This window comes from Silurus aristotelis (assembly GCF_946808225.1).
Source record: "Silurus aristotelis genome assembly, chromosome: 2".
In the NCBI taxonomy this organism is placed as follows: Eukaryota; Metazoa; Chordata; class Actinopteri; order Siluriformes; family Siluridae; genus Silurus; species Silurus aristotelis.
The window spans coordinates 13,633,247-13,658,026 of record NC_139575.1 but is presented as its reverse complement, the minus strand read 5'-3'; the positions used below and the strand labels follow the sequence as shown (position 1 = coordinate 13,658,026).

The window sequence follows — 24,780 nt, the reverse complement described above, 5'->3', positions numbered from 1 at the left end:
GGATATACTCAAATACCCATTTAGTGTCTGAGAAGATGAGATAAATGCGTCTGAGGTCTCATCCATTAACTCTAACCCTATTTCTCTATCAACAGCTGTGTGAAGATCTTTTCACCAAGATCAATGACAGCAATACAGACAACAGCATGTCATATTCTGTAGAGGTGAGTAGACAATCATTATGCTTGTTACTCTGGTTTGTTTTCTTCAATTTGTTCTTATATATGACTCTTCTGTAAAAAAAAAAAAAAAAGTTTCAATATAATTGTGCTGATAACAGTAATTTTCTTCATGTTTCTGCTGAGGCAAAACAGTTTATGAATGCCAGCTCACTGAGATTTATTTGGTCTTTCAGGTGAGCTATATGGAGATTTACTGTGAGCGTGTGCGAGACCTGCTGAACCCCAAAAACAAAGGGAACCTGCGAGTGAGAGAGCACCCACTGTTAGGCCCTTACGTAGAAGATCTATCCAAACTGGCTGTCATGTCCTACAATGACATTCAAGACCTGATGGACTCAGGAAACAAGGCCAGGTTATAATTCTCTTCTCTTCTCTTCTCTTCTCTTCTCTTCTCTTCTCTTCTCTTCTCTTCTCTTCTCTTCTCTTCTTTTTTTCTCTTCTCTTCTCTTCTCTTCTCTTCTCTTCTCTTCTCTTCTCTTCTCTTCTCTTCTCTTCTCTTCTCGTCCCTTCCAGATGTTATTTTAACCCTTGGTCATAAAGCAGCTTATACCTCTGTTACATCCATATGAAGCCTGAAGAAGATTAACAGCTTAAGGCTTTACACAGGAAATAGAGAAAACAATATGTTCATGCAAAGACTGACTGATATAAAGGATCAGGTTCAAAAAGACAACATTTGTTCTATTTTAGACAGTGACATTTTTAAAGTTTTATATATTTCATTATATTAGTTGTGTGTTCAAAAGCCATAGTGGCCAAAAAAATCATGATTTATTTTTCATTTTTTAACTCCTTTGGTCTTAAAATTAAAAATTAAATGACATACAGTAGCTCTCATTTATTTTATAGTAGAACCAAATTCTTAAAACCTTTTATCTTTCCTACTACCAAACAATTACCAAATGTTAAACAACTCAGCAGCAGGGCCACAAACCAGCAGGCTAATTGAGCACAGTGGATAATTAGACAGTCTTTAATTCATGCTTCACTTGCTTCGTTTAATGGATTTGGCTATTCTCTTCTTAGAACAATAAATTCTTTCTTTCAGGGTCATTACTCTTCAGATCTAAACATTGTTGGAGCCATTAGCACTAAAATACAAAGGGGAATGTTGTGTGTCATTAATTGTCATAAATTAGTCATAAATTGCAGTGTTGTGGGTCATTAATCTGTTTTTCTTTGTTTGAAACAATAGACATGGATACATACTTAGTAATGGATGTTTCAGTGTTAAAATCATTAAAGATAGATAATAGAACGATATAGCCTGCTATCTGGTCTATCCAGTAATAGCTTTAAACATGTTATGGAATAATAATGTGATTATAGAGTCACGTGTCAATTACTAGCAAGTGTAAAGTTTGTAAATGTGAAGCAAATGGCAAAACCCTGATACTGAAAGTTTTTTTAAATACTCTTCACCTTGTCCTAATTCTAGCAATTTAAGGAAGGAATCTCCCTTATAGATCATTTAGCTGTACTCATAGTTAAATGGTTATTTTGCCTGGATGATGTATGTTTCTTCATTTCTTTTGCAGGACGGTGGCTGCTACGAACATGAACGAAACAAGCAGTCGCTCTCATGCTGTCTTCAACATCATCTTCACACAGAAGAGGCAGGATGCAGAGACAGATAACACGTCTGAGAAGGTAGGCTGCCAAGGAACATTTTGCACTCTGTCAATCACACTGAGCCTCTTCCAGTGGGCACACACAGGCCAGAGAATCATCACTGCTCTTTGCTTGAAATGCGGTGAAGGATTGTCAAACGACAATGCTGTTTCAGGTCAAAAAGATATGAGCATCAGTACAGAGTTAGAGTTCAGTACATGTTAAATATATCTATACTTCTTTATATGTCAAACTTTTTGTCATTGTTCTCTCTCTCTCTCTCTCTCTCTCTCTCTCTCTCTCTCTCTCTCTTTCTCTCTCTCTCTCTCTCTCTCTCTCTCTCTCTCTCTCTCTCTCTCTCTCTCTCTCTCTCGATCCCAATCTGTATTTTTCTTTCAAATAGGTCAGCAAAATCAGTCTGGTGGATTTAGCCGGCAGTGAAAGAGCTGACTCCACTGGAGCCAAAGGCACTCGGCTCAAGGTGACAAAGGCTGCTTTTTCTACATTCACCTTCTAACTGAATATTGTCTGTTTCAGTACTGTCTGTTTTCTATTTGTTCTGTTTCTGTACAGTTATAGCTATTTGTAATATTCTATCCCATAACCCCAATCTTGTTAAACATTGATTTTCCTATCACAGATGTCAATATAGCTTTTAAAAACACAAGCTGAAGGTACTCAAGAGTTATTTTTTATTGCCTTCTCTCCATCTCTCAGAATTTTACAGTATGCATTGTGCTGTGAGGTGTATAAAACTCTAGTTAAGGATTCTGTGGAAACATATTGTGTGTTGGTGCTGAAAGTGGGCACTCAAAAGTCCTCCAAGCTTATTAAAAGGCTCTGCTTCTTGTTGGAGTTTAGTAAGAAATGTACATTTTTCTTAACACAGTACTGTATTTCTCAAAGCTATTTTTGTTCTGTTCCAGGAGGGTGCAAATATAAACAAATCCCTCACCACTCTGGGGAAAGTCATTTCAGCTTTGGCTGAAGTGGTATGTATTGCTTTTTGCATTACCATGTAAAATGTTTGTCTCGTGTAAACCATTAAAACGATGTATCCAGTGGAAGAAGTCAAACATTTTTATTTCCTTTTTCCTTAGGATTCAGGATCAAACAAGGTATGAAAATATTTACTACAAAAGATTAATCTTTTGGTTGAACATAACATTTTCTACTTATTTAAAATAAAGGCAGTCTGCTAAAGAGATCTTAGGTAATTTCTGGGACCAACTAAAATAAACCTATTTAAGAAGCTATATTATTTTGTGTACATATACTGTATACATGTTTGTGTCTGTTGTCTTTATGACTCTGTACTATACACAGAATGACAATCATATGTCACATAGCCTAATTAGATATAAAAAGAAATCAGCCATTTGCAAGTGGGATTCACTTCTTGCTTTGGTATCTTATGTACTTTAAAGATTGAACATGTCTACATGTTTGACTACATTTGGGGTAGGTGGAAAATTGTGTACTTTTAATTTTAGCCAAAATACGAATTACTGTTCCTATCAACAGAACAAAAAGAAAAAGAAGGTGGAGAGTTTTATTCCATACAGAGATTCTGTGCTGACATGGTTACTTCGAGAAAATTTAGGTATGTACTATTGGTATCAGTGGTTGAACTCAATTTAAATCCAAGCCTATACTGATATTGACCTTCTTGACTTCTCCTGGTGCAGGTGGAAATTCTCGGACTGCCATGGTAGCTGCGCTGAGTCCTGCAGATATCAACTATGATGAGACTCTCAGCACACTCAGGTGTCTCTCAGTAGTCCAGCATTCCATCTTATTGGGAAGGGCAAATCTAAAAACTTGCAAACTACAAGTATAAGTTATTAAAACCAATATGTCTGCTCGGGCTATAGACACATTACTTTACCTGCACTAGCTGCTTCACATGGTCAGGGTCTTGTTTGATATCTTGCGAATACCTGTTCAAAACTGTGGGCAATTTAGAGAAGAAAATCCACTTTTCAGCATGTTCTTATCGGCTGGGAGAAAACCACAGAATCTTTAACACAGTGTGCAACCCAAGTTCAGGATCTAACCTGGTGCTATGAGATATAAACATTACTCAGTCATGTTTGACCACATATTTACAGTCTCACCATACTGATAACTCTGGCAGGTTTTAAAGTAGTGTGGGTTAGGCAAATTTTTATAAAGTTGATTATTTTTGGGAACATGGAAGTGTAAGCTTTTATTTATAAAATTAATACAATAAACAAATACAAATACTAATATAAACCATGATAAAGAATGGTACAAAACATGCAATTTGTTCTCATTGGAAATAAGTCCTAATTTAATCAAAAATGTGATGTGATATGATTGTACAAAATGCATTTAAAGTCATTTATACTATATTTCTATAAAAATTTAAGTTAAATCTATAAATTGGCAATAACAAAAATTACATGTGCATATTATGTATGATCAAGTCTTCTTGATTTATTACACTCTATTGAGATTATTATTACTGTTAAGGTGTTAAAAGACAATCACAGCATGTAGTATTGGACTAAAATCCCTCCGTAGCTTCACTCTTCAAACACCCTTCCAAGGTTACTTCACTAACACTGAGCCCTCAAGGAATATGTGTGTCTGAAAGACATGAACAATTAATTTCATCATCTTGTCATGAATTAAGTACCATAAGAGTGCTAATTATTTGTGATCTGTGTATTAGACACTCCAGCGACTAATACACCATATGAACACTAGTATCTATGACTACACTGTACATGAAGTTCTGTGGTGAATTTGGCCTACATTGCTCCTAAATCAGGTACGCAGACAGAGCTAAGCAGATCCGCTGTAATGCCGTCATCAATGAGGATCCTAACAACCGGCTGGTGCGTGAGCTAAAGGATGAGGTGTCACGCCTGAAAGAGCTCCTCTACGCCCAGGGTTTGGGTGACATCATTGAAAGTAAGATTTTCTACTCTTTCAGCTTTATACACCTTGTTAAATGTTTACGCCTTTTTATATAAAATGTGTAAAATGTTAAATGACAAATTACACTGAATGTCAACATTTGGTGTTAAATGTTCAAGCTCTAAGGCTAATCTGGCAAACAAGTTTATAATTCCCAAACCACTTTTCTGAAAAGATCTAGCCTCAAACTATATACAGATCTTCCAACTAGATTAACTTATTTCCTGCTTGACGTTTTTTTTTAATTATTATTCTTTAAATCCAGTATGTTCCACAATGGTTTTTCCATCTTGCATCACTTTTCATTGGTAATTACTTATCTTCTTGACTTGCTGTTGGTTGCTATGGTTACCCTGGTTGCACCTGCGTGTAGACTTAAACATTGCTACAATATATATGCAACCCCATCACTTTTCCCACATAAAAAGTCATAAAAAGCCTTTCTCTGGTTGGCAGGAAGGGCAGAAGAGAGCTCGGGTGGCAGGTGTGAGAGATAGCAGAGTGAATTTTATTTGAAGGCTTCTGACTGCGCTTTTCAGTAGGGCAGCCTTCTCAAAAATAAGAAATGCCCCACAAAATGTAACTCAGCAAGATGCTGTAAGAAGATGGCACAAATTTAACCCTTTATTGCAAGACACATACACCAGCCAGGCATAACTTTATGGCCATCGATCATACATAACATTATGACCACCTGCCTAAAATTGTGTTGGTCCCCCTTTTGCTGCTAAAACTGTTGACTCGTCAGGCATTAACAGCATTAACTTCTTCAGCAATTTGAATTACAGTAGCTCATCTGTTGGATCAGAACCCATGGGCCAACCTTCGCTTCCTACATGCATCACTGAGCCTTGGCTGCCTTCTTTGAACCACATTTGATAGATACTGACCACTGCAGACCAGGAAACCCCACAAGAGCTGCAGTTCTAGCCATCACAATTTGGCCCTTGTCAAACTCACCCAAATCTGTTCGCTTGCCAATATTTTATGCTTTATAACACATCAACTTTGAGGGCAAAATGTTTACTTGATGCCTAATATATCCCAACCACTAACAGGTGCCATAATGAAGAGATAACCAGTGTTATTGAATCACCTGTCATAAAGTTATAATGTCATAATTTTATGCCTGATCGGTGTAGTATATAATAAACATAGTAGATTACATGCTAAGGCCTATTACCTATTCTTCTTTTACCCTCAGTATCAAAAATGGTGCATGACCACACCCTTGCTGTCACAGGTTGTTTCAAGTTTGAAAGAGTTGCTGTATATTGGTCTATAATGTAGTTTTAAAAGTACTGTGAGTGCACATTTTGCCTTCATAGACATGATTTTGGTCATCAATTCATAGGACCCATAACTTAGATTTAGCTGCATTAGCCTTGTAGCGTTGGTTTGGAATAAAGTTGCAGTTGTATAACTCTAAACACATATATACATTAACCGTTTATTGAACTGTTTAATGCTGAATTGTATTTTTTTGTTTTCTGCTTTGCCATTACTTATATGAATTACTATTATGATTACTGATTACTGGTAAGATTTCATTATCAAATGTTTAAAAGACAATGTCATTATATTACGAATATACAAATGTTTTACATTATTGTTACTCCCAAGTTAAAATGCGCAGAATAACAGGCAAAGAATTGTGCACAATTTTTATGCACACTTATAGGAAAATTATAAATTGATATAAGTATGTCCCATTCATACACAAACACACTCAGTCACTTACTTACCCCATTCCTCTGCAGTCCCTCCTTTCCTTACTTTTTTCTTCATCTGGCTTATTGTAATCTCATGGTTCCACTTTACTAAAAGTTTCTACAACAGAGAACCAAAAAAATCAGTCCTACATGTCTATCATCTTTTAGAAGTTGTGAATTTTGAGCTGCCTGTATCTCTTTGGACATGTGTTATTTAAAAGACTCTCACATTCTCCTTTCTCTTTTTTCTCTTTTCCCTTTCCTTTTTTATTTGATATTTTCTCCTTATTTATTCTTCTCACTCTGTTGTTTTCCGTTGTCACTCTCTCCCCTAGCCTATCGGGGTCCAGTTGATGACAATGCTGGTTTGGGTTTGAAATGTGTGTTTCTTTGTCTCTCCCTCTATTTCGCTCTATTTCTATTTCCTGTGCTTTTAGCAGCTTTCCTGGATGTGCAGATCTCTGCAGCACCAGGGCCCTGTCCAGGGTTTTTAAAAACAAAATGGAGCAATCACATAACCATCCTCCTGCTATCTCAGCTGAATGTTGGCTTGGTTGGGATCAGAAAATTGATGTAGCTGCATGTGTAGACTAGCAACCAGGCTGTCAGAGTCCATATAGTTTGCTTAAATGACAATGACAATGATACAGTCATCCAATTTCATAATCGATTGACTGACTAATGATATATCCGGTGCTAAATAAAGGGGAACAGTCACTTGGATATTTTTACTGTAAAGTGTTTTGTCATTGCGGAGCTTTTTGCAAAAAAATAAATAAAAAACACTATTCTATTCATCTATTTACCACTAAAGCGTTTTTTAAGGATTAGAAAAAGTGTCCAGTCACATCTCGGTGTCTGTGTCCATTTATCTGCATATTGACTGACTCAGAGTAAAGACATTTATTCATTTTGCTGACTCAGCTCCTTACTGCCATTGCAATGCTACATTAGTGACTCACAGAAGATGAGAATACAGTCATGCACCATGTTGTTTTGCTTGGTCTGTGCAGAACATCTGGAATAAAACAGTTCATGATCTTTAAATTATACATTAATGTTAAAGTAAAAATCTTGTTTAATGGATTATATCCTGAATATTAAAAACTTTTTGACTTTTATTGGAGCCTGTTTGCTGGTTAGGTGTGTAATGCTTAAGCACGGCTCTCTGTGCTTTGTGTACACTGGTGCTGCAGGGCTGCGTTTTCTCTTTTACTCTCTCTGCTCTTTAGTTTTGTTGTGCAAGATGTTGCTTGGTAGAGTTTACTTGGTCTCACTCACTCACCCATGTCTTCTTGTAGAAAGTGTATGACTGCAATTATGAAGATTCACTCAATTATTCTGCAATACAGTACTGGCGATTATAAGAGAAATATTATTGAATTGCAAGAGAACAGCTTTTTTATTTTCTCCTTAATAGTAAGTTTTTGGAAAAAACCCCAATGATATATAGGATTAATTTATGAACAACACATATTCAAAATGATTGTGATTGGTATTTTTTTCTCAGTTTGAATTTGGACCATGGTCTCCCAGTTGACATTTACTGGTGTACAGGTTTATCAATCTAATGGCTAGTAAGAAATCTATTTGATCATGACTCAGGTCTGCTGAGTCATGCTTATAAAGGGAAAATTAGACAATGGATGCAATTGGTTAAATGGCTCTAGTGGCTCTCTTGCTTGTTTACCAGATTTATTATGGTTGCGCTAAAAATTCTGGGTCAGAATATTGTTTGAAATGATCAGTTGTCTGCTTTTCATGATTTTTAGAATTTTGTGGTGTAGAGTAAAGAGGGGATTTTAAAAGGGTAGATAAAAGAAGGCGAAAGAAAGACACACACACACACACACACACACACACACACACACACACACACACACACACACACACACACACACACACACACACACAACTTTATGTCTGAAAATGAGTGATAATCTTTAATGTATTTCCCAGAAACCTAACCACATTCCCACTCCCACATACAGATAGACAAAATTCCAAGCTTTTACTTTAAAAATGTACTTTTCTCATTATTCTTAAGAATATTCCTAGCATTTCTGGTGTAACTGCTCTCTTTTATAACTGACAGAATGCTCGCTCCTTGTTTCCATAGCAGCATTGTGAGAGCCGGAGCCCTGATTATGCAGCAGGTCACTCAGATAGTATCCTCACAGTCATTTACTCTATTATATTCAACCCTTACACTAATGGAACGTTTGATAATGTGCAACAACATGCAGTAATTATTTAGTATGCTAATGTGAGGTTTATGACACGTGATTCTCTCCACATTAGGACTGATAGGTGGGGATGAGATGATGTTTCTCACACATGAGATACAGCAGGCTCACAGCTCTAATGCAACCGCTTCCGCTCTTGTGTTGGATATGGATTTTATTCAGAGCGTAATGGAACTAGTAATGGGGTTTTTATTAGAGCTAGTAGAGTGCCTAATGACAGTAGCTAGCTTTTAGCAGCAACATGAACCCCATATTAGAGGGTGTAGTACATTCAAGAGAGGATTTGTTGGTGTATATGTAACTTACTGTAAAAGAACAGGAAATACTGCTACCTCACTGGAATAACACGCACAGATAGGAATTATATTGCATAGTATGATTAATCTGCATGTATGCTTATAGAATACTGAGGGACTATGGATTGGAGTCCCTATTGCAGTGCTTTGGCTGATGATTAGTAGGTCACACTACACTTAGCACAGCAGGTGAATATTTGCTGCTTTATGCTTGTGCTGCTTTTTCTTTTTTTTTTTGGGCCGTGACTGTACAACCTGTCTGTTCTCCCTTTTCTGGTGTTACATTTTGGTTCTTGGACACACATGTATCGCCCATTTTATATTTGGACAGACACATTTAAAGCTATATACATATATACATATATATATATATTTCTCTCTGTCCTTTTTTCTACTTTTCCTTCTCTGGACTTTCCCTTTCTCTGCCTGTTTCTCTCTCCATATCTTTCTGACCACCCCCCCACCCCACCCGCTTTCTCCCACCCCACCCAACAACCCCCCACCCCCCAACAGACTTTTCTGATTACAAGAACAATAACAATACTGGCCAAGCTGTCAATGAAAGGGGTGATCTCTCCGCAGTGACCAATGCCATGACAGGGATGAGTCCCTCCCCCTCTCTCTCCGCCTTGTCCAGTCGTGCTGGATCCATCAGCAGCCTGCATGATCGCATCATGTTCAGCCCTGGGAGTGAAGAGGCCATTGAGAGGCTCAAGGTGACTTAGTGAACACAATATACCTACATCTACACCTATGTCGGATTACATTCCAGAAAAGAGAATCAGTTATATTAGCCCTGATAAATTTATTATCTTATTATACCCTCAAAAATACCTTTACATACTCAGAAGGGCTACTATATATTATTAACAATAAGTAATCCACAAATGCTTTATTTATCCTTATTTTTAAGCTTTCAAAAGCTCATATCCGTGTTCTCTTATGACCAATCAGTACTGATTATTTACCATAAAATCTCTCATGATGCCAATCAATAGGAAACAGAGAAAATCATTGCTGAGCTAAATGAAACTTGGGAGGAGAAGCTTCGCCGTACTGAGGCCATCAGAATGGAAAGGTTAGTTCTTCAAGTGGCGTCAATCATACATTTAATCAATATAGAACTTAACAGAAATCTACATATAGATGAGGAAGTAATAGCTTAGTGTTTAAGGCTCTGGGTTACTGATGGGAAGGTCTAGTATCGCAAAGCTACCACTCTTGGGCCCTTGAGCAGGGCCCTTAACCTTCCATTTGCCAAGTATAAAGCACTTTTATATAGATTTCTAATGAGCAGGCCAGTGATTACAAATGACAAGAACATTGAAGAGGAGCCAGACTTCATCCCATCCCCTACTGAGCCCATCCCCTACTGAGTGACACCAGATAGTGTGATTGTTAATCATTACTCTTCCACATGTAGGACTGAATTAAAGCAGATGTGGACAGGGACATTTTTATGATTACAGCAGCAGTACTAATTTACAAATCTACATTGTCCAGGTGAGATCATCCACTTAAGCAAAAGTGAGGTTTTTTTGCATAAAGTATTTTTTTTAAGTGCAGTCTTTAAGGTATCTACTGTGTATGGGACCACTCATTGCAGCATCACAAGTACAGAGAGTTTGCAAGCAGTTCTATATTGTCATCTGGAGACTCTGTGAAACATAACTGCACTTACTATTTTTCAGAGAGGCACTGCTCGCTGAGATGGGTGTGGCCATGAGGGAAGATGGAGGCACTGTTGGTGTCTTTTCGCCCAAAAAGGTATTGAGAATCACATCATATCAATGTTGTGCCATAATGTTAGATACGTTTTTTTAGATACGTTTTTTTATTTAGTCAATGAAGTCACCGAATGATTACATTCCTGTTCATCCTTCTAAAGCCAGCAGAAAAGAGAAAACCTCAGGCCATCTTTATAGACTCTGTTGGTTTGTTCTCCCCCAATGAGGTTGGTTATGGAGTGCTATGGAAATCCTGTGATTGATTCCTGAGTGTTCATTTCTACTGAAACTATCCTAGTGTTGCACTTTCCTCACTACGCTATTGCACTATATTTAGACGTCTGTATGTCTTATTTAATTTAGATTGACATTGATGTTATTATTTTAATGGTAAAGTGATTGTAAGATTTTATATTGACTCTGAAATCTTAGTTTTGTGTGAATCATATCTTTAAATCTATCTATATTTGACTGGGTTTGGTTGTCTCAGTTTTTTTGCATGCACCTTTTCTTGTGTGTTGTTAGCAGTGTTGGGTTTTTTACTAAGGGAGACCCATAGCTGATTACAAATATTATGTATGATATGTATGATAGGATATATATGATATGTAGGTGATTAACAGTATTATTTGTATCATTATATCATTATTACTAATTTTGGGTACTTTGGGGAATTTAACACAACAACCATGTAATTTCCAGTGGTGGACAAAGTACACAAAGCATGTACTTGAGTAAAGGTAGAGATACAGTAGGTTAAATGTTACTCCTCTAAAACAGCTCCCTTTAAACTTTCAATTAAGTAAAAGTACAAAAGTATTTGCTTTCAAATGTACTTAAGTATCCAAGAACTATGATTTGTTATGGCTATATCATCATATTATCATTTTACAAGACCCTTGCTTTATCATCTCAGTTTATGTGAAAAGACTCTAAAGTTACCCTTAGCACACCAACCTATTAATAAAATGATATTTTGAGTCAAACACTGATTGATATCTAATAAATTATTATCATGAGACCAAAACCTTCTTTGCAATGACTTCAAGGGCACAGATACTGTGGTAAGTTAGCGTCAGGAGTTCTTCCATCATTTATTACTCTTAAAATGTTCTGCTTGCTGGTGAACCGATGCTAAACTTTGTGTTCATGCTAAGTAGATACTACCGACCAAGTGAATCACACATTGACCCAAAGTCCACACTCCCCCACTGATTAGTTTCAGCTTTGAAAGCTCCTCTCTGCTTCTAAAAGCTCCATTTCATTGATAAATATCACCCGAAGTGCATTTATTGCACAATTAAACTCGCATGTCATTTTATGCACAGTTTATCAAACTCTCAGAACCTAGAACTGAACAACTCCTTGGCTAATTGTAGCCCTAAGAAACATACAACTGTTGTATGTATCTTATGGCTACAATACAACACTCTTATGGCTGTAATACAACATCTATATCCTTGTAACATATGTATATATAATATCAAAATAATATATTAGCCTTTTAAGCTGCACTGGAGATTCCCCTTATTGAACTAAGTTCAGGACCTGTTCAGTACAATCACAGAAAACCTGTATGACATCACCTCAGTTAAAGGTAACCAAATCAATAAGTGCTAGTTTAACTTCAATCCAACTAGACCAGTAAGGCTGTAATTGTTTTGTTGCTACACACATTATGCTAAACTACATACTATAAATTATAATGTTATGCAGCTAAAAGAAATATTGTTGCACAGCAGGCAAAAGCATAACCTAAGTGATATACAGTTATTAGACTATTTCTTTAAATGCATTATCTTATACTAATCTCATAACGAGATAAACCATGTACACACCTTTATTTTTTGCATGTTCCCCCCTACTACTTTTCTCTTTTTTATGAATTGGGCTCCTGAGGGTTTAGACCATTTTTTGTCATCCATCATTTAAATTTGAATTCAGTTCTCTATACTGATGTGAGGCCAGGTCTTGTCAGTTCTCCCACTGAAAACCCTGAAGGCTAAGTCACCCAACCCCCGCCTATCCTTTCTAATTGTATGAGTGAGGGAACTTCTCCAGGCGGTGGTGTACACTTCGAGTCCTGACCAGGTTAACTGACATGACTGTGCAAATGAGCAATAATTATGATAGTATTTTTTTGGGTAGACGATCGTTCTGCCCCCTGGCAAGATGCCGCCCTGAGCAGCTGCCCTCTGGCAATGGGCAATTAAAACAAAATGTGCTTTACCCTGATTGGTGGATTGCTGCGTACTTGATCGGTTACATTTTTATCCGCTCATAAATAAAGAGAAACGGCTGATTTCACAGAATTTAGCTGAGTAAAAGATAAGATATTTACATTTTAAATGTAGTAAAGTTAAAGCAAAAGTCTCCCCAAATGTAAATACTTGGGTAAAGTACAGATATGCGAAAAAAAATAGTGCAGCAACGAATTACATTTACTCCATTACTGTTCACCACTTGGAATTACACACTAATTCTTTTAAGTAATTAGTTGACTAGATCTAGTGCAAACCACTAAACCAAACACAACTCTGAGAAATGTTTTCTCAGTTGTATTGACAGCTATTAGTATTTTATAGTCACACTCAGTAAAATAAAGTTACACATTTATTCTACATCTGTTTGTGATTTTCATACAACACTGGTTTTTAAAGGTGTCTTTACTACTGGCTCACTGAAGGTTTAATGTGTTACTAATTATTTTATTGCATCATATTTCAGACACCTCATTTGGTGAACTTGAATGAAGATCCTCTGATGTCAGAGTGTCTTCTTTACTACATTAAAGATGGAATCACCAGGTCGGTGTAGTTACCATAGTTTTCTGCTGAATATTATAACATAGCATTTGTGTGTTAACTGAGCTTCTTGATATTTGACTACTAATGCAACTTATTTCCTCTCATGCTGTTTCTATACTTGGCTGTCTTGTGTCAGGGTGGGAAGAGAGGATGCAATGACAAGGCAGGACATTGTCCTCAGTGGACATTTCATAAAGGATGAGCACTGTATTTTCACTAGCAGTTCAGGACCTATGGGAGAAGGTATACACATATGCTTACTCATGCACTTGAACTTACTAATAATAGATTACATACGTTATGCCCCTTTTACATTGAAATAGATTTTGCTGTACTGTACTATACTATAGTATAGTATTTTATGAAAATTGTATTAAAGTGTAGTTCTGTTTTTACTAACAGTCATTCTGGAGCCTTGTGAAGGAGCCGAAACCTATGTTAATGGAAAGAATGTGACCGAACCCACTGTCCTCAGATCAGGTGTGTCTCCATGCTATATTGATCTTTGTTTGCATGCCATAGTGATGCAACACAAGATGGCAGCTTTACTGTATGCATTTTTAATCTATTATTATCAAAAGCCCAGTCGCCTGGGGTAATTTAAATAAACTTAAGTGATTTTCATGGTGAATTTTAAACTGCTTAGTTCAGCTGTGTAATTAGATAATGACATAAAGTTAAAATGACTAGAGGAAGTCGATTTCCTCAAACCATTTTGCGTTCAAATTAAACTGAATTTCATTTAATTATACTACACCGAATTGTGTAATGAAATGTATTTGAAGGGTTTTAGATTTGTTATAGACACTGACGAGAGTAAGGCACAAATTACACATGTACAACATGTGTAATTTGCTTTTTCCTCATGTGACAGAATTACTAAAGGCTTAATATGCTTCTAATATACTGTAAGATAATTTTACCACCAGGTCGCTAAATGTATATATTCCTTTTTTCAGTAGAGGTTCAGTTTGAATTCCTATTACCATTTATACATGTTTTGGACTTACAGGGAACCGCATCATCATGGGCAAGAGCCATGTCTTCCGCTTTAACCACCCGGAGCAGGCGAGGCATGAGCGGGAAAGGACTCCGTGTGCTGAGACTCCGGCTGAGCCAGTGGACTGGGCTTTTGCTCAAAGAGAGCTGCTAGAAAAACAGGGCATCGACATGAAACAGGAGATGGACCAGAGGTACAGTAGGAGACATGAAAATGGGGGTGGGGGACCAGGGAAGGAGAGCTTTTTAATTATTAATGCTGCATCTGTGCATCTTTTCCTGTGTGTGGTTAGACTTCAGGAGCTCGAGGACCAGTACCGCAAAGAGAGAGAGGAAGCCAATAATCTTCTGGAGCAACAGAGACTAGTGAGAAATATATTTGATTGAAATTCAATACAACAAACATTGATAGACATTGACAAAAAAATGCAATTCAATATGATCTCAAACCTAATGGAAACTCGGAGTAGTTGGAATGCATGGAAATAAAGCTACACTCAGAGTAAAAATCTATATGAAAAAGATATTCATATAAATATATATAATTATCTTTTTTAGGATTATGAAAGCAAGTTAGAGGCCTTGCAAAAGCAGGTTGATCGTTACTATCCTGAAACAGCAGAGGAAGAGGATGAACCTGAAGAAGAAGGTGGGCTTAAATTTAATTTTTTAGCTCCTGACCATGCACACCCCCATGTGCTTGTTGAACATCCCATTTCATATTTAGTCCAACTATGTTGTTGCAAACTTCACTCTTCTGGAAAGGCTTTCGATTAGATTTTGGAATGTGGTTGTTAGAATATGTTGATTCAGTCACAATAGCATTCGTAAGGGGAGGCCTGGTGTGCAATCAGCATTTAAATCGTCACAAAGGTATTCAGGTTAGGGCTTTGTCCACTGAACTTCTTTTAATCCAAACATGGAATTATGTGTTTATGGATCTTGCTTTGTGCACAGGGGCATTGTCATAGTGTAACAGGTTTATTCCACCTAGTTCTGGTAAAAAGAGGAGTTTAATGCTACAGTATACAAAGACATTGCATGCAATCATGTGCTTCAAATGTTGTTGCAACAGTTTAGAGAAGGCCTACATATGTGTATTATAGTCAAGTATTTAGATAATTGTTGCCATACCGTGTATTATTATTTTGTGCTATTAGTCAATGTGCTTAACTGTGCTTTTGCTAACACGTTACATAAAGAATCATAAATAAATGAAATATAATTATGCTATATAATATATGATATATTACCTGTTTGCTGCTTCTGTCTACTCTGAAACATTTCTATCCACAGTGCAATGGACTGAGAGGGAGACAGAGCTGGCAATGTGGGCTTTCAGAAAATGGAGGTGCTATCAGTTTACCTCTCTCAGAGACCTTCTCTGGGGCAATGCCATTTTTCTTAAGGAAGCCAATGCTATTAGTGTGGAGCTCAAAAAGAAGGTTGGAGTTGTATTTTCAGTCATGTACAGTATGGTTAATGACCTTTATTAAATATGACTTTGTTTAAAGTAAAAGTATATAAAATGTATGTAATGGGGTAAATCAAATTGATTAGAGGCTTCATTTATATTGCATATGCATTATATTTATGCCATGTGCTGCTAGTTGTTTATAATGGTTTTGTCAGAATATTTGCATAACTTTCATGTTGCTTGCTCACAGGTGCAGTTTCAGTTTGTGTTGCTGACCGACACACTGTACTCTCCACTTCCTCCCGACCTACTGCCTTCTGACGTGAGCAAAGAGCGCGAGAAGAGTCCATTCCCCCGCACCATTGTGGCTGTGGAGGTGCAAGATCAGAAAAATGGAGCCACACATTACTGGACCCTGGAGAAGCTTAGGCATGAACCATAACATTTCATATAACTATGAGTATGATTATACTGTACATATTTTGTAGGGTTTATGTTTGATCTTATGTATAGGAACATGTATTTTGTTACATGAGGTTTAAACAAATATGTTCTTAAAATTATTGTGGTATTGAATAGAGCGATTAAAAAAAATGGGGAAAAATGCTGCAAGAAAATTATAAAACAAATTCTATAGAGTCCCCTTTTTTCCTCTTATTTCATAAAACTCTATTATGTACATTTAAACTTTTTTGTGTAAGGCTTTATATGCATACTAGCATCACTTTAAAAGAAAGTGACTCATAACCATATAATGAACATGAAAAATTTGAACGTATGTAATGACGCCCCCTGCAGGCAGCGTTTGGACCAGATGAGAGATATGTATGACCGAGCTGCAGAGATTCCCAGCAGTGCCGCAGAGGAGTGTGACAATGTGCTGACGGGAGGAGACCCCTTCTACGACCGCTTCCCTTGGTTCCGCCTGGTTGGGAGGTGAGTGGTCACATGGTGCTGATGTGCTGTGAAGCATGCAGCATGTACAGCACATCTCAGCCCCAGTAGCAAGGCATGTACCACACATCTCTGTGTTCTTTCCTGATGTGACACACTTATCTACTTGCAAAAAACAACTTGAATTAGCCGTGTGCCGAGGAAAGACACAGAAATATGCAGCTTGGAACCCCCAGGAATTTTGAGAAACACTGTCATCATGCAGCAGCACAAACTTCTCCTGCATCAAGTCAGATCAGAAAATATAGAATATATATTTAACAAACAGCTTTTCTGTCTTTTTATAATTATTATAGTTACCTAATGTGCATGGAAGGATTGTAGAATGTGATAAAAAGGTCCTTATGAAGCTTTGCATTATCATTAAAGTTGATGCTATATTTTAGGACAAGTGATCAGAGCTCTCGTTACACTGCAGAATATGTGCCGACAGCTCCTGGGGGTTTAAAGGGTTAAAAATCAGACAGCGAACATCTACCTTAGCTCTCTCCATACATGGAGTTATGAAAAGCTCATTTAGACAAAGATGAGACAATGCTGTTCTGCAAGGTGTGCTATTGGTAACACTGTACGAATGAAATATGTTCAAGTCTATTTAAAAACCAAGCAAATGAATCTGGTGACCCTGGTGACCCATTAATAACAGGGTTACCATACTAACTGGGCTCCCATGTCTTTGGCTACACCAGCAACCTCCTATTCACCTCATGCCTTAGTGAGCAAGCGAAAGACCCAATTGCCTCCCCGACCTCGGAGCCCACCGAGACCACTGAACCCACCGAGCTCCTCCAGTCGAGGCACTGCGGGGGGCCTGGGGCAGAGATGGAGGACTTCACAGATGAGCTCTTGTCGGACGAGCTGTGTTCTGAGCTCGGTGATGAAGATGATGACGTTTATAAAGATGACGAGAAGGGGCTTTGCAGAAACTCTGGCGCAGCAGAGGACCCATTTTATGAGCGCGCACCTTTGTTCAGTGTAGTGGGAAGGTTGGTGAGGTTTCAGGAGCATGCTGGGAAAGGAAACTAGCTCTTTCATACTGAGACAAAGGACATCTGTTTTCTTGTACAGATACCCAACATGACCTGTGCATGCAAACAGATAAATGTTCCACATACACAATCAAGAAAAGAATTCTATACTACATTGCTGCTGAATTGTACATATGATTGCGCAGAAGGTGTTGTTTTATTTTCTTGATTTATTATCTAAGCATGGCTAGGATAATAGTGGGATTTATGCTATATGCTGTGATATAAGAGGCATAAAACATTTTGAGACATGCTGTAAGTGGAAAATATCATAGGATGGAAACAGCATCATTATTTTCCATAACAGCGTGCCCTGTTTTATTTCCTACATAATTTTATGGTAAGTGTTCATATACACTTACCATCCACTTTATTTAGAACACCTGTATATCCATGCAGTTAGCTAATGATCCAATCATGTGGTCCATCTGGCCAAAAGATCATGCAGATACAGTCAAGATCTTTAGTTCATGTTCTCAAGAAGCATCAGAAAGTGTGACCTCTGTGAATTTAAATAAACAAGCCAAAAGATCATGCAGATACAGTCAAGATCTTTAGTTCATGTTTCTGAAGAAGCATCAGAAAGTGTGACCTCTGTGAATTTAAATAAACAAGCCAAAAGATCATGCAGATACAGTCAAGATCTTTAGTTCATGTTCTCAAGAAGCATCAGAAAGTGTGACCTCTGTGAATTTAAATAAACACTATTGTTGTTGTTGCCAGATGGACTAGTTTGAGAAACAGTTGATCGGGATATTTCACACTCAACAGTATCTAAACATTTGACAGAATATTGCAAAAAAAACCAAACAATTCAGACAGTTATGTGAGTGATAGCAGAGGTTGATCGGTCTTTACAACTGCAGTAAGGAGAAAAGCATCTTAGTGTACATCAAACCTTAAGGTGGATGGGCTACAACAGCAGAAGGCCACATTGGATTCTACTTATGTTAACCGAAAGCAGGAATCTTAGGCAAACATGTGCACAGACTCACCAAAAAGTGGACAGAAAAAAAAATCACGTGGTCTTTTTAGTCTTCAACTGTCCAGTTTGAGTAATTGTGTGCTTGTGATGGCCTCAGATCGTGTTCTTAGCTGCCTGGGGTGGAACCTGATGTGGTCTTTTGCTGTTGAAGCCCATCCTCCTCAAGGTTTGGTGTTCTGAGATGCTTTTTTGCTCACTGATTTCATTGTTTGAGTTATTATAGACTTCTTGTCAGTTTATAGTCTAGACATTCTTCTCTGATCTCTTTAATGAACAAGGCTGTTTCAGCCTGCAGATGGCTGTATTTGAAACTAGCGGGAGATCCGCAGTTTCTAAAAAACATACACCACCCGTCTGGCACCAACAACCATACCACAATCAAAGTGGATTTACAGAATTTGGCAGATGCTCTTATCCAGGGCGACATATAATTATCTTATTTATACATCTGAGAAGTTGATGGTAAAGGGCCTTGCTCAAGGGCCCAAAAGTGGCAGCTTGGTGGTGTTGGCATTAGAACGCATGAACTTGTGATTAATTGTTACATAATTGGCTGATCAGATGGCTGCATAAATGAGCAGGTGTACAAATGATCCAATTAAAGTGAAATGTAAGTGTGCAAAATAAAACATAATGGTTTGTACTGTAATCACAGCAGTGCATTGCACTGTTGGCATGCGACTGCTGGTGCATTTGCTTAGCTTGTGCTAAATCATCTTGGAAAGGATCTTTCCTAAATAAAGTCAGGCAGGATAGAGAATACAGGAAGAGAATAATGTAATAATATTACAGGAAGAGAATAATATAATAAAATGATCTCCTGGAAACTGTATGAGTCTCATTAAAATCACATCTTATTCACTGTGAATTTGGTAGACATTTGAGTGCTTTTAACCTTCCTTTTTTCATTTCCATACATTTCGACTTTCATCTGAGCAATATGTATTTACTGTATAGCTTTGGCATCCATCTTGAAAAGATTTTAGATAAATCTGGAATAAATTATTTTTTAGGGTGCATTGTGTTTATAACGCATTGTTAAACCCTATATATCAGCAGTGCATGAAATTGCTTTGGATGAATTTATCACTTCATGCTAAATTCGGGCATAGTAGCACCTAATAATCCTTAATAGGTCCATTTTGCCAATCACCGCTTATCTCCTGCATAAATATTTCAGATTGTTTGCCTAACAGAGAAACAATAATCCTCAGATCTCCCTATACATGGCATGGTTTTTCCATGAATGTGATCAAATAATACATCCAGCCACTTCATAAGTGTTTTCTGTAATATGGCCGTCATTCAGGATGTCTCCTATATCTCAGGATGAAAGAGCTGGTTTCTAGAACAGCTGTCTCTTCAAGGCATGCCACAACATTTATTTCAATAATTTATTTGTGAGGTTGGACATGGACGTTGGATTACTGGATTGGCTCATGCTCGTTTCTTTTAGTTTTTGAGGTCAGCTGCACTTGCCTCATCACACATCTGTGAAAGTGAGAGTATTGCTTCTTACTGTTTGTATCTGGATGTCACACTAATCATAGGGCTGGCAGTGTTTGTTTCAACTAAGCAGTGCTTGGTATTTTTGATTTGCATTTTTAATTTTTGAGTCAATCTTTTGGTGTATTTTTTTTTTTGTCCAGATCCAGAGCATGTCTTTTGCCTTTGCTGATCACTCCTTTTTGTTCGGAGCATGCCTTCTTTGCACCTCACCAATCTTGCCTTTGACGACCACTCCTTTCGCCTAGTCTGCCCTCCATGGGATAATGGGAAACCCAGTAGTTTTGAATGTAAAAGGGAATGAAATGCATTTAGCCATAAATGATCATGGTGATCTTTTTAAATAAGTTTACCTAGGTGCAACTTTGAAGGACAGCTGGCTTGATTAAATCACTAGGGATCTTCACTTCCATGCTTGATAACTTTCCTATGAAGCACCATACCTCCGAGCAGGATTACATTTACGCACCCAACTACACACCAATGATAAGTACCTTCATGTCTACTTTGATCAGTATGAAATGATGAGCTTAGTGGTATTCCTAGCCAATGCTCCTAAAACTCACCAAAGGATTGAAACCCTAAAAGAAAGGTACACATGCATGTTAGCAGTTTATTTAAGATTTCCACTGAGGGGCAGTCATGTCAAGGGCCACAGCAGTCCCTGCTTGTTTGGTTGCTTTGCAGCTCTATGTTGTGTTTGTCCATTGTATCAAAATGTCAGTCTTGCTCACAAAAAGCATTTCTTGTTTGCTTCTCTCATCCAATGTTTCTCTTCTCTACCAGGGCATTTGTGTATCTGAGTAATCTGCTATATCCTGTGCCCCTGGTACATCGAGTAGCCATTGTGAGCGAGAAGGGAGAGGTCAAGGGTTTCCTACGTGTAGCAGTGCAGGCAATTTCAGGTAAGATTAGGACCCTAAATTTCTAAGTAACAATAAAAAGGTACCCCAGGTTTAGCAACACGCTAGTGACAATAAAATAGTACAGCAACAGTGTTTCCCTAAAGATTTATTTGCCAATCTCTAACTAATAATATGGATGTGTAGGCCTGGGGTTGTTTAGTCTCAAGAACAGGGTATGTGTGACTTCATGAAGAAGTGAAGTGAAGGCTCTCTGGTTTTTCCTCCAGCTGATGAGGAGGCACCTGATTATGGTTCAGGTGTGAGGCAGTCTGGAACGGCCAAGATTTCTTTCGAAGACCAGCAGTTCGAGAAGGTAAAACTTGCCTCAACAAACTGCAACATAGCAAAAGTTCAGTTTGGTGTAATGATGATTTGTTATTTAAAACACCATAATTACTTTAAAACATTTATAATAATATTTTTTCTTCATGCTCTATGAGTATTGTTTTACAAAAAATAAACATACATTTGCATAAAGCATCCATATTTGTCCATGCCCATGTTGATTAGAGTATCAAAAACTTGAAAAGTATTAATTTAAGGTACATTTAGATAAAAATGTACAATTAAGTTGCGAATAATCGCAGGTTAATTCATGACAATCATTCGTATAATCACGAATAAATATTTAAAATATGTTTAATTCGATTGACAGCACTAATTATAATTCAAAATTATATATATATATATATATATATATATATATATATATATATATATATATATATATATATATATATATATATATATATACAGTGAGGAAAATAAGTATTTGAACACCCTGCTATTTTGCAAGTTCTCCCACTTAGAAATCATGGAGGGGTCTGAAATAGTCATCGTAGGTGCATGTCCACTGTGAGAGACATAATCTAAAAAAAAAAATCCAGAAATCACAATGTATGATTTTTTTACTATTTATTTGTATGATGCAGCTGCAAATAAGTATTTGAACACCTGAGAAAGTCAATGTTAATATTTGGTACAGGAGCCTTTGTTTGCAATTACAGAGGTCAAACGTTTCCTGTAGTTTTTCACCAGGTTTGCACACACTGCAGGAGGGATTTTGGCCCACTCCTCCACACAGATCTTCTCTAGATCAGTCAGGTTTCTGGCCTGTCGCTGAGAAACACAGAGTTTAAGCTCCCTCCAAAGATTCTCTATTGGGTTTAGGTCTGGAGACTGGCTAGGCCACGCCAGAACCTTGATATGCTTCTTACAGAGCCACTCCTTGGTTATCCTGGCTGTGTGCTTCGGGTCATTGTCATGTTGGAAGACCCAGCCTCGACCCATCTTCAATGCTCTAACTGATGGAAGGAGGTTGTTCCCCAAAATCTCGCAATACATAGCCCCGGTCATCCTCTCCTTAATACAGTGCAGTCGCCCTGTCCCATGTGCAGAAAAACACCCCCAAAGCATGATGCTACCACCCTCATGCTTCACAGTAGGGATGTTGTTCTTGGGATGGTACTCATCATTCTTCTTCTTCCAAACACGTTTAGTGAAATTATGACCCAAAAGTTCTATTTTGGTCGCATCTGACCACATGACTTTCTCCCATGACTCCTCTGGATCATCCAAATGGTCATTGGCAAACTTAAGACGTGCCTGGACATATGCTGGTTTAAGCAGGGGAACCTTCCGTGCCATGCATGATTTCAAACCATGACGTCTTAGTGTATTACCAACAGTAACCTTGGAAACGGTGGTCCCAGCTCTTTTCAGGTCATTGACCATCTCCTCCCGTGTAGTTCTGGGCTGATTTCTCACCTTACTTAGGATCATTGAGACCCCACGAGGTGAGATCTTGCATGGAGCCCCAATCCGAGGGAGATTGACAGTCATGTTTAGCTTCTTCCATTTTCTAATGATTGCTCCAACAGTGGACCTTTTTCACCAAGCTGCTTGGCAATTTCCCCGTAGCCCTTTCCAGCCTTGTGGAGGTGTACAATTTTGTCTCTAGTGTCTTTGGACAGCTCTTTGGTCTTGGCCACGTTAGTAGTTGGATTCTTACTGATTGTATGGGGTGGACAGGTGTCTTTATGCAGCTAATGACCTCAAACAGGTGCATTTAATTTAGGATAATAAATGTAGTGGAGGTGGACATTTTAAAGGCAGACTAACAGGTCTTTGAGGGTCAGAATTCTAGCTGATAGACAGGTGTTCAAATACTTATTTGCAGCTGTATCATACAAATAAATAGTTTAAAAATCATATATTGTGATTTCTGGATTTTTTTTTTTAGATTATGTCTCTCACAGTGGACATGCATCTACGATGACAATTTCAGACCCCTCCATGATTTCTAAGTGGGAGAACTTGCAAAATAGCAGGGTGTTCAAATACTTATTTTCCTCACTGTATGTGTATGTGTGTGTGTGTGTGTGTGTGTGTGTGTGTGTGTAGTACATATTATATATACATGTACATAAACAAGCTTTTTTTTTACTCTCTCTCCCAGTTCCAATCTGAGTCCTCCCCAGCTGGTCTCTCCCAGACTGGACTTTTCCAGGAAGAGATGCGGATCGTGGAGGGTGAGGGACAGAATGCGGAGATGGTACCATCTGCCGATGAGGTCAACAACAACACCTGTGCCGGTAATGAATGAAGTAGTCATGCATCTGTGTGAACTGTAAAATTTCTTTCAACACTCACCAAATTTATTTTAATAAAACGATCTAATCAGAAACAAGCCAGAATGGCACACCACATATGAGAAGCTTTTATTTATAGGCTGAACAAACTTATACCGTTCACATGCACATACCTTTAATAAATCTCTCAGTTAGAGTCCCATTATGATCGGAGAGCAAGCAGTTAATAAGTTGCACTAAGATGCAGGTTTCTTTATATAATTACTATTGTGTTTGGTCTATGGTTAGAACAGTAATTAATCTGTAATAATACATATTAAACTGGCTGGTGTGCAATGATTTCACAGCTGAATCTATATATAAATCCGGTTTATTTTACACTGTATTTAAATGTGTTTTGGCTTCCACATTTGTTTTTTTATCTTCTAAGCTGACCCAGATGACATGGACAGCACAGTAAAAGATGGCATTCTGGATGGTGCTTTGGACCACCTGAAGATTGGCGAGCTTTTTACATTCAGAGTCACCGTGCTTCAAGCATCAAGTATCTCCGCCGAGTATGCAGATATCTTCTGCCAGTTTAAGTACGTCCCTACTGTAGAGTCTCGCAAACAGCAACTGTATTTAAAGGAACAAAAAAAAACATTTAATTTAATATGTGTTGGATCTATAAAGCTTTTTATTACCTCTTCCTTCAGTTTTATCCACCGCCATGACGAGGCATTTTCGACGGAGCCACTGAAAAACACTGGACGAGGTCCACCACTAGGCTTCTATCATGTGCAGAATGTAAGACTACTCAACACTAAAGTCATTTTATTCACTATCACATTTTTTGCTTTGGATTAACAATATTATGTGTTTGGTT

At 37.7% G+C, this 24,780-nt stretch overlaps 1 protein-coding gene across 1 annotated transcript in view; it reads left to right on the top strand.

The window, feature by feature from the left end:
- The window catches only part of kif1aa (kinesin family member 1Aa), a 62,621-nt gene that overhangs the window by 15,618 nt on the left and 22,223 nt on the right, over positions 1–24,780 (top strand). Inside the window, exons 5-32 of the mRNA XM_083568595.1 lie at positions 96–164; positions 356–534; positions 1,721–1,832; positions 2,197–2,274; positions 2,720–2,785; positions 2,894–2,911; positions 3,318–3,396; positions 3,482–3,560; positions 4,591–4,733; positions 6,787–6,831; positions 9,507–9,709; positions 9,992–10,071; positions 10,685–10,760; positions 13,448–13,527; positions 13,664–13,770; positions 13,930–14,007; positions 14,540–14,720; positions 14,820–14,892; positions 15,085–15,175; positions 15,823–15,971; positions 16,194–16,372; positions 16,742–16,879; positions 17,587–17,883; positions 21,203–21,321; positions 21,549–21,634; positions 23,780–23,915; positions 24,343–24,496; positions 24,611–24,701. Of these exons, the coding sequence (XP_083424721.1) occupies positions 96–164; positions 356–534; positions 1,721–1,832; positions 2,197–2,274; positions 2,720–2,785; positions 2,894–2,911; positions 3,318–3,396; positions 3,482–3,560; positions 4,591–4,733; positions 6,787–6,831; positions 9,507–9,709; positions 9,992–10,071; positions 10,685–10,760; positions 13,448–13,527; positions 13,664–13,770; positions 13,930–14,007; positions 14,540–14,720; positions 14,820–14,892; positions 15,085–15,175; positions 15,823–15,971; positions 16,194–16,372; positions 16,742–16,879; positions 17,587–17,883; positions 21,203–21,321; positions 21,549–21,634; positions 23,780–23,915; positions 24,343–24,496; positions 24,611–24,701 (3,186 nt within the window). The remainder of the gene's footprint in view (positions 1–95; positions 165–355; positions 535–1,720; positions 1,833–2,196; positions 2,275–2,719; positions 2,786–2,893; positions 2,912–3,317; positions 3,397–3,481; positions 3,561–4,590; positions 4,734–6,786; positions 6,832–9,506; positions 9,710–9,991; positions 10,072–10,684; positions 10,761–13,447; positions 13,528–13,663; positions 13,771–13,929; positions 14,008–14,539; positions 14,721–14,819; positions 14,893–15,084; positions 15,176–15,822; positions 15,972–16,193; positions 16,373–16,741; positions 16,880–17,586; positions 17,884–21,202; positions 21,322–21,548; positions 21,635–23,779; positions 23,916–24,342; positions 24,497–24,610; positions 24,702–24,780) is intronic.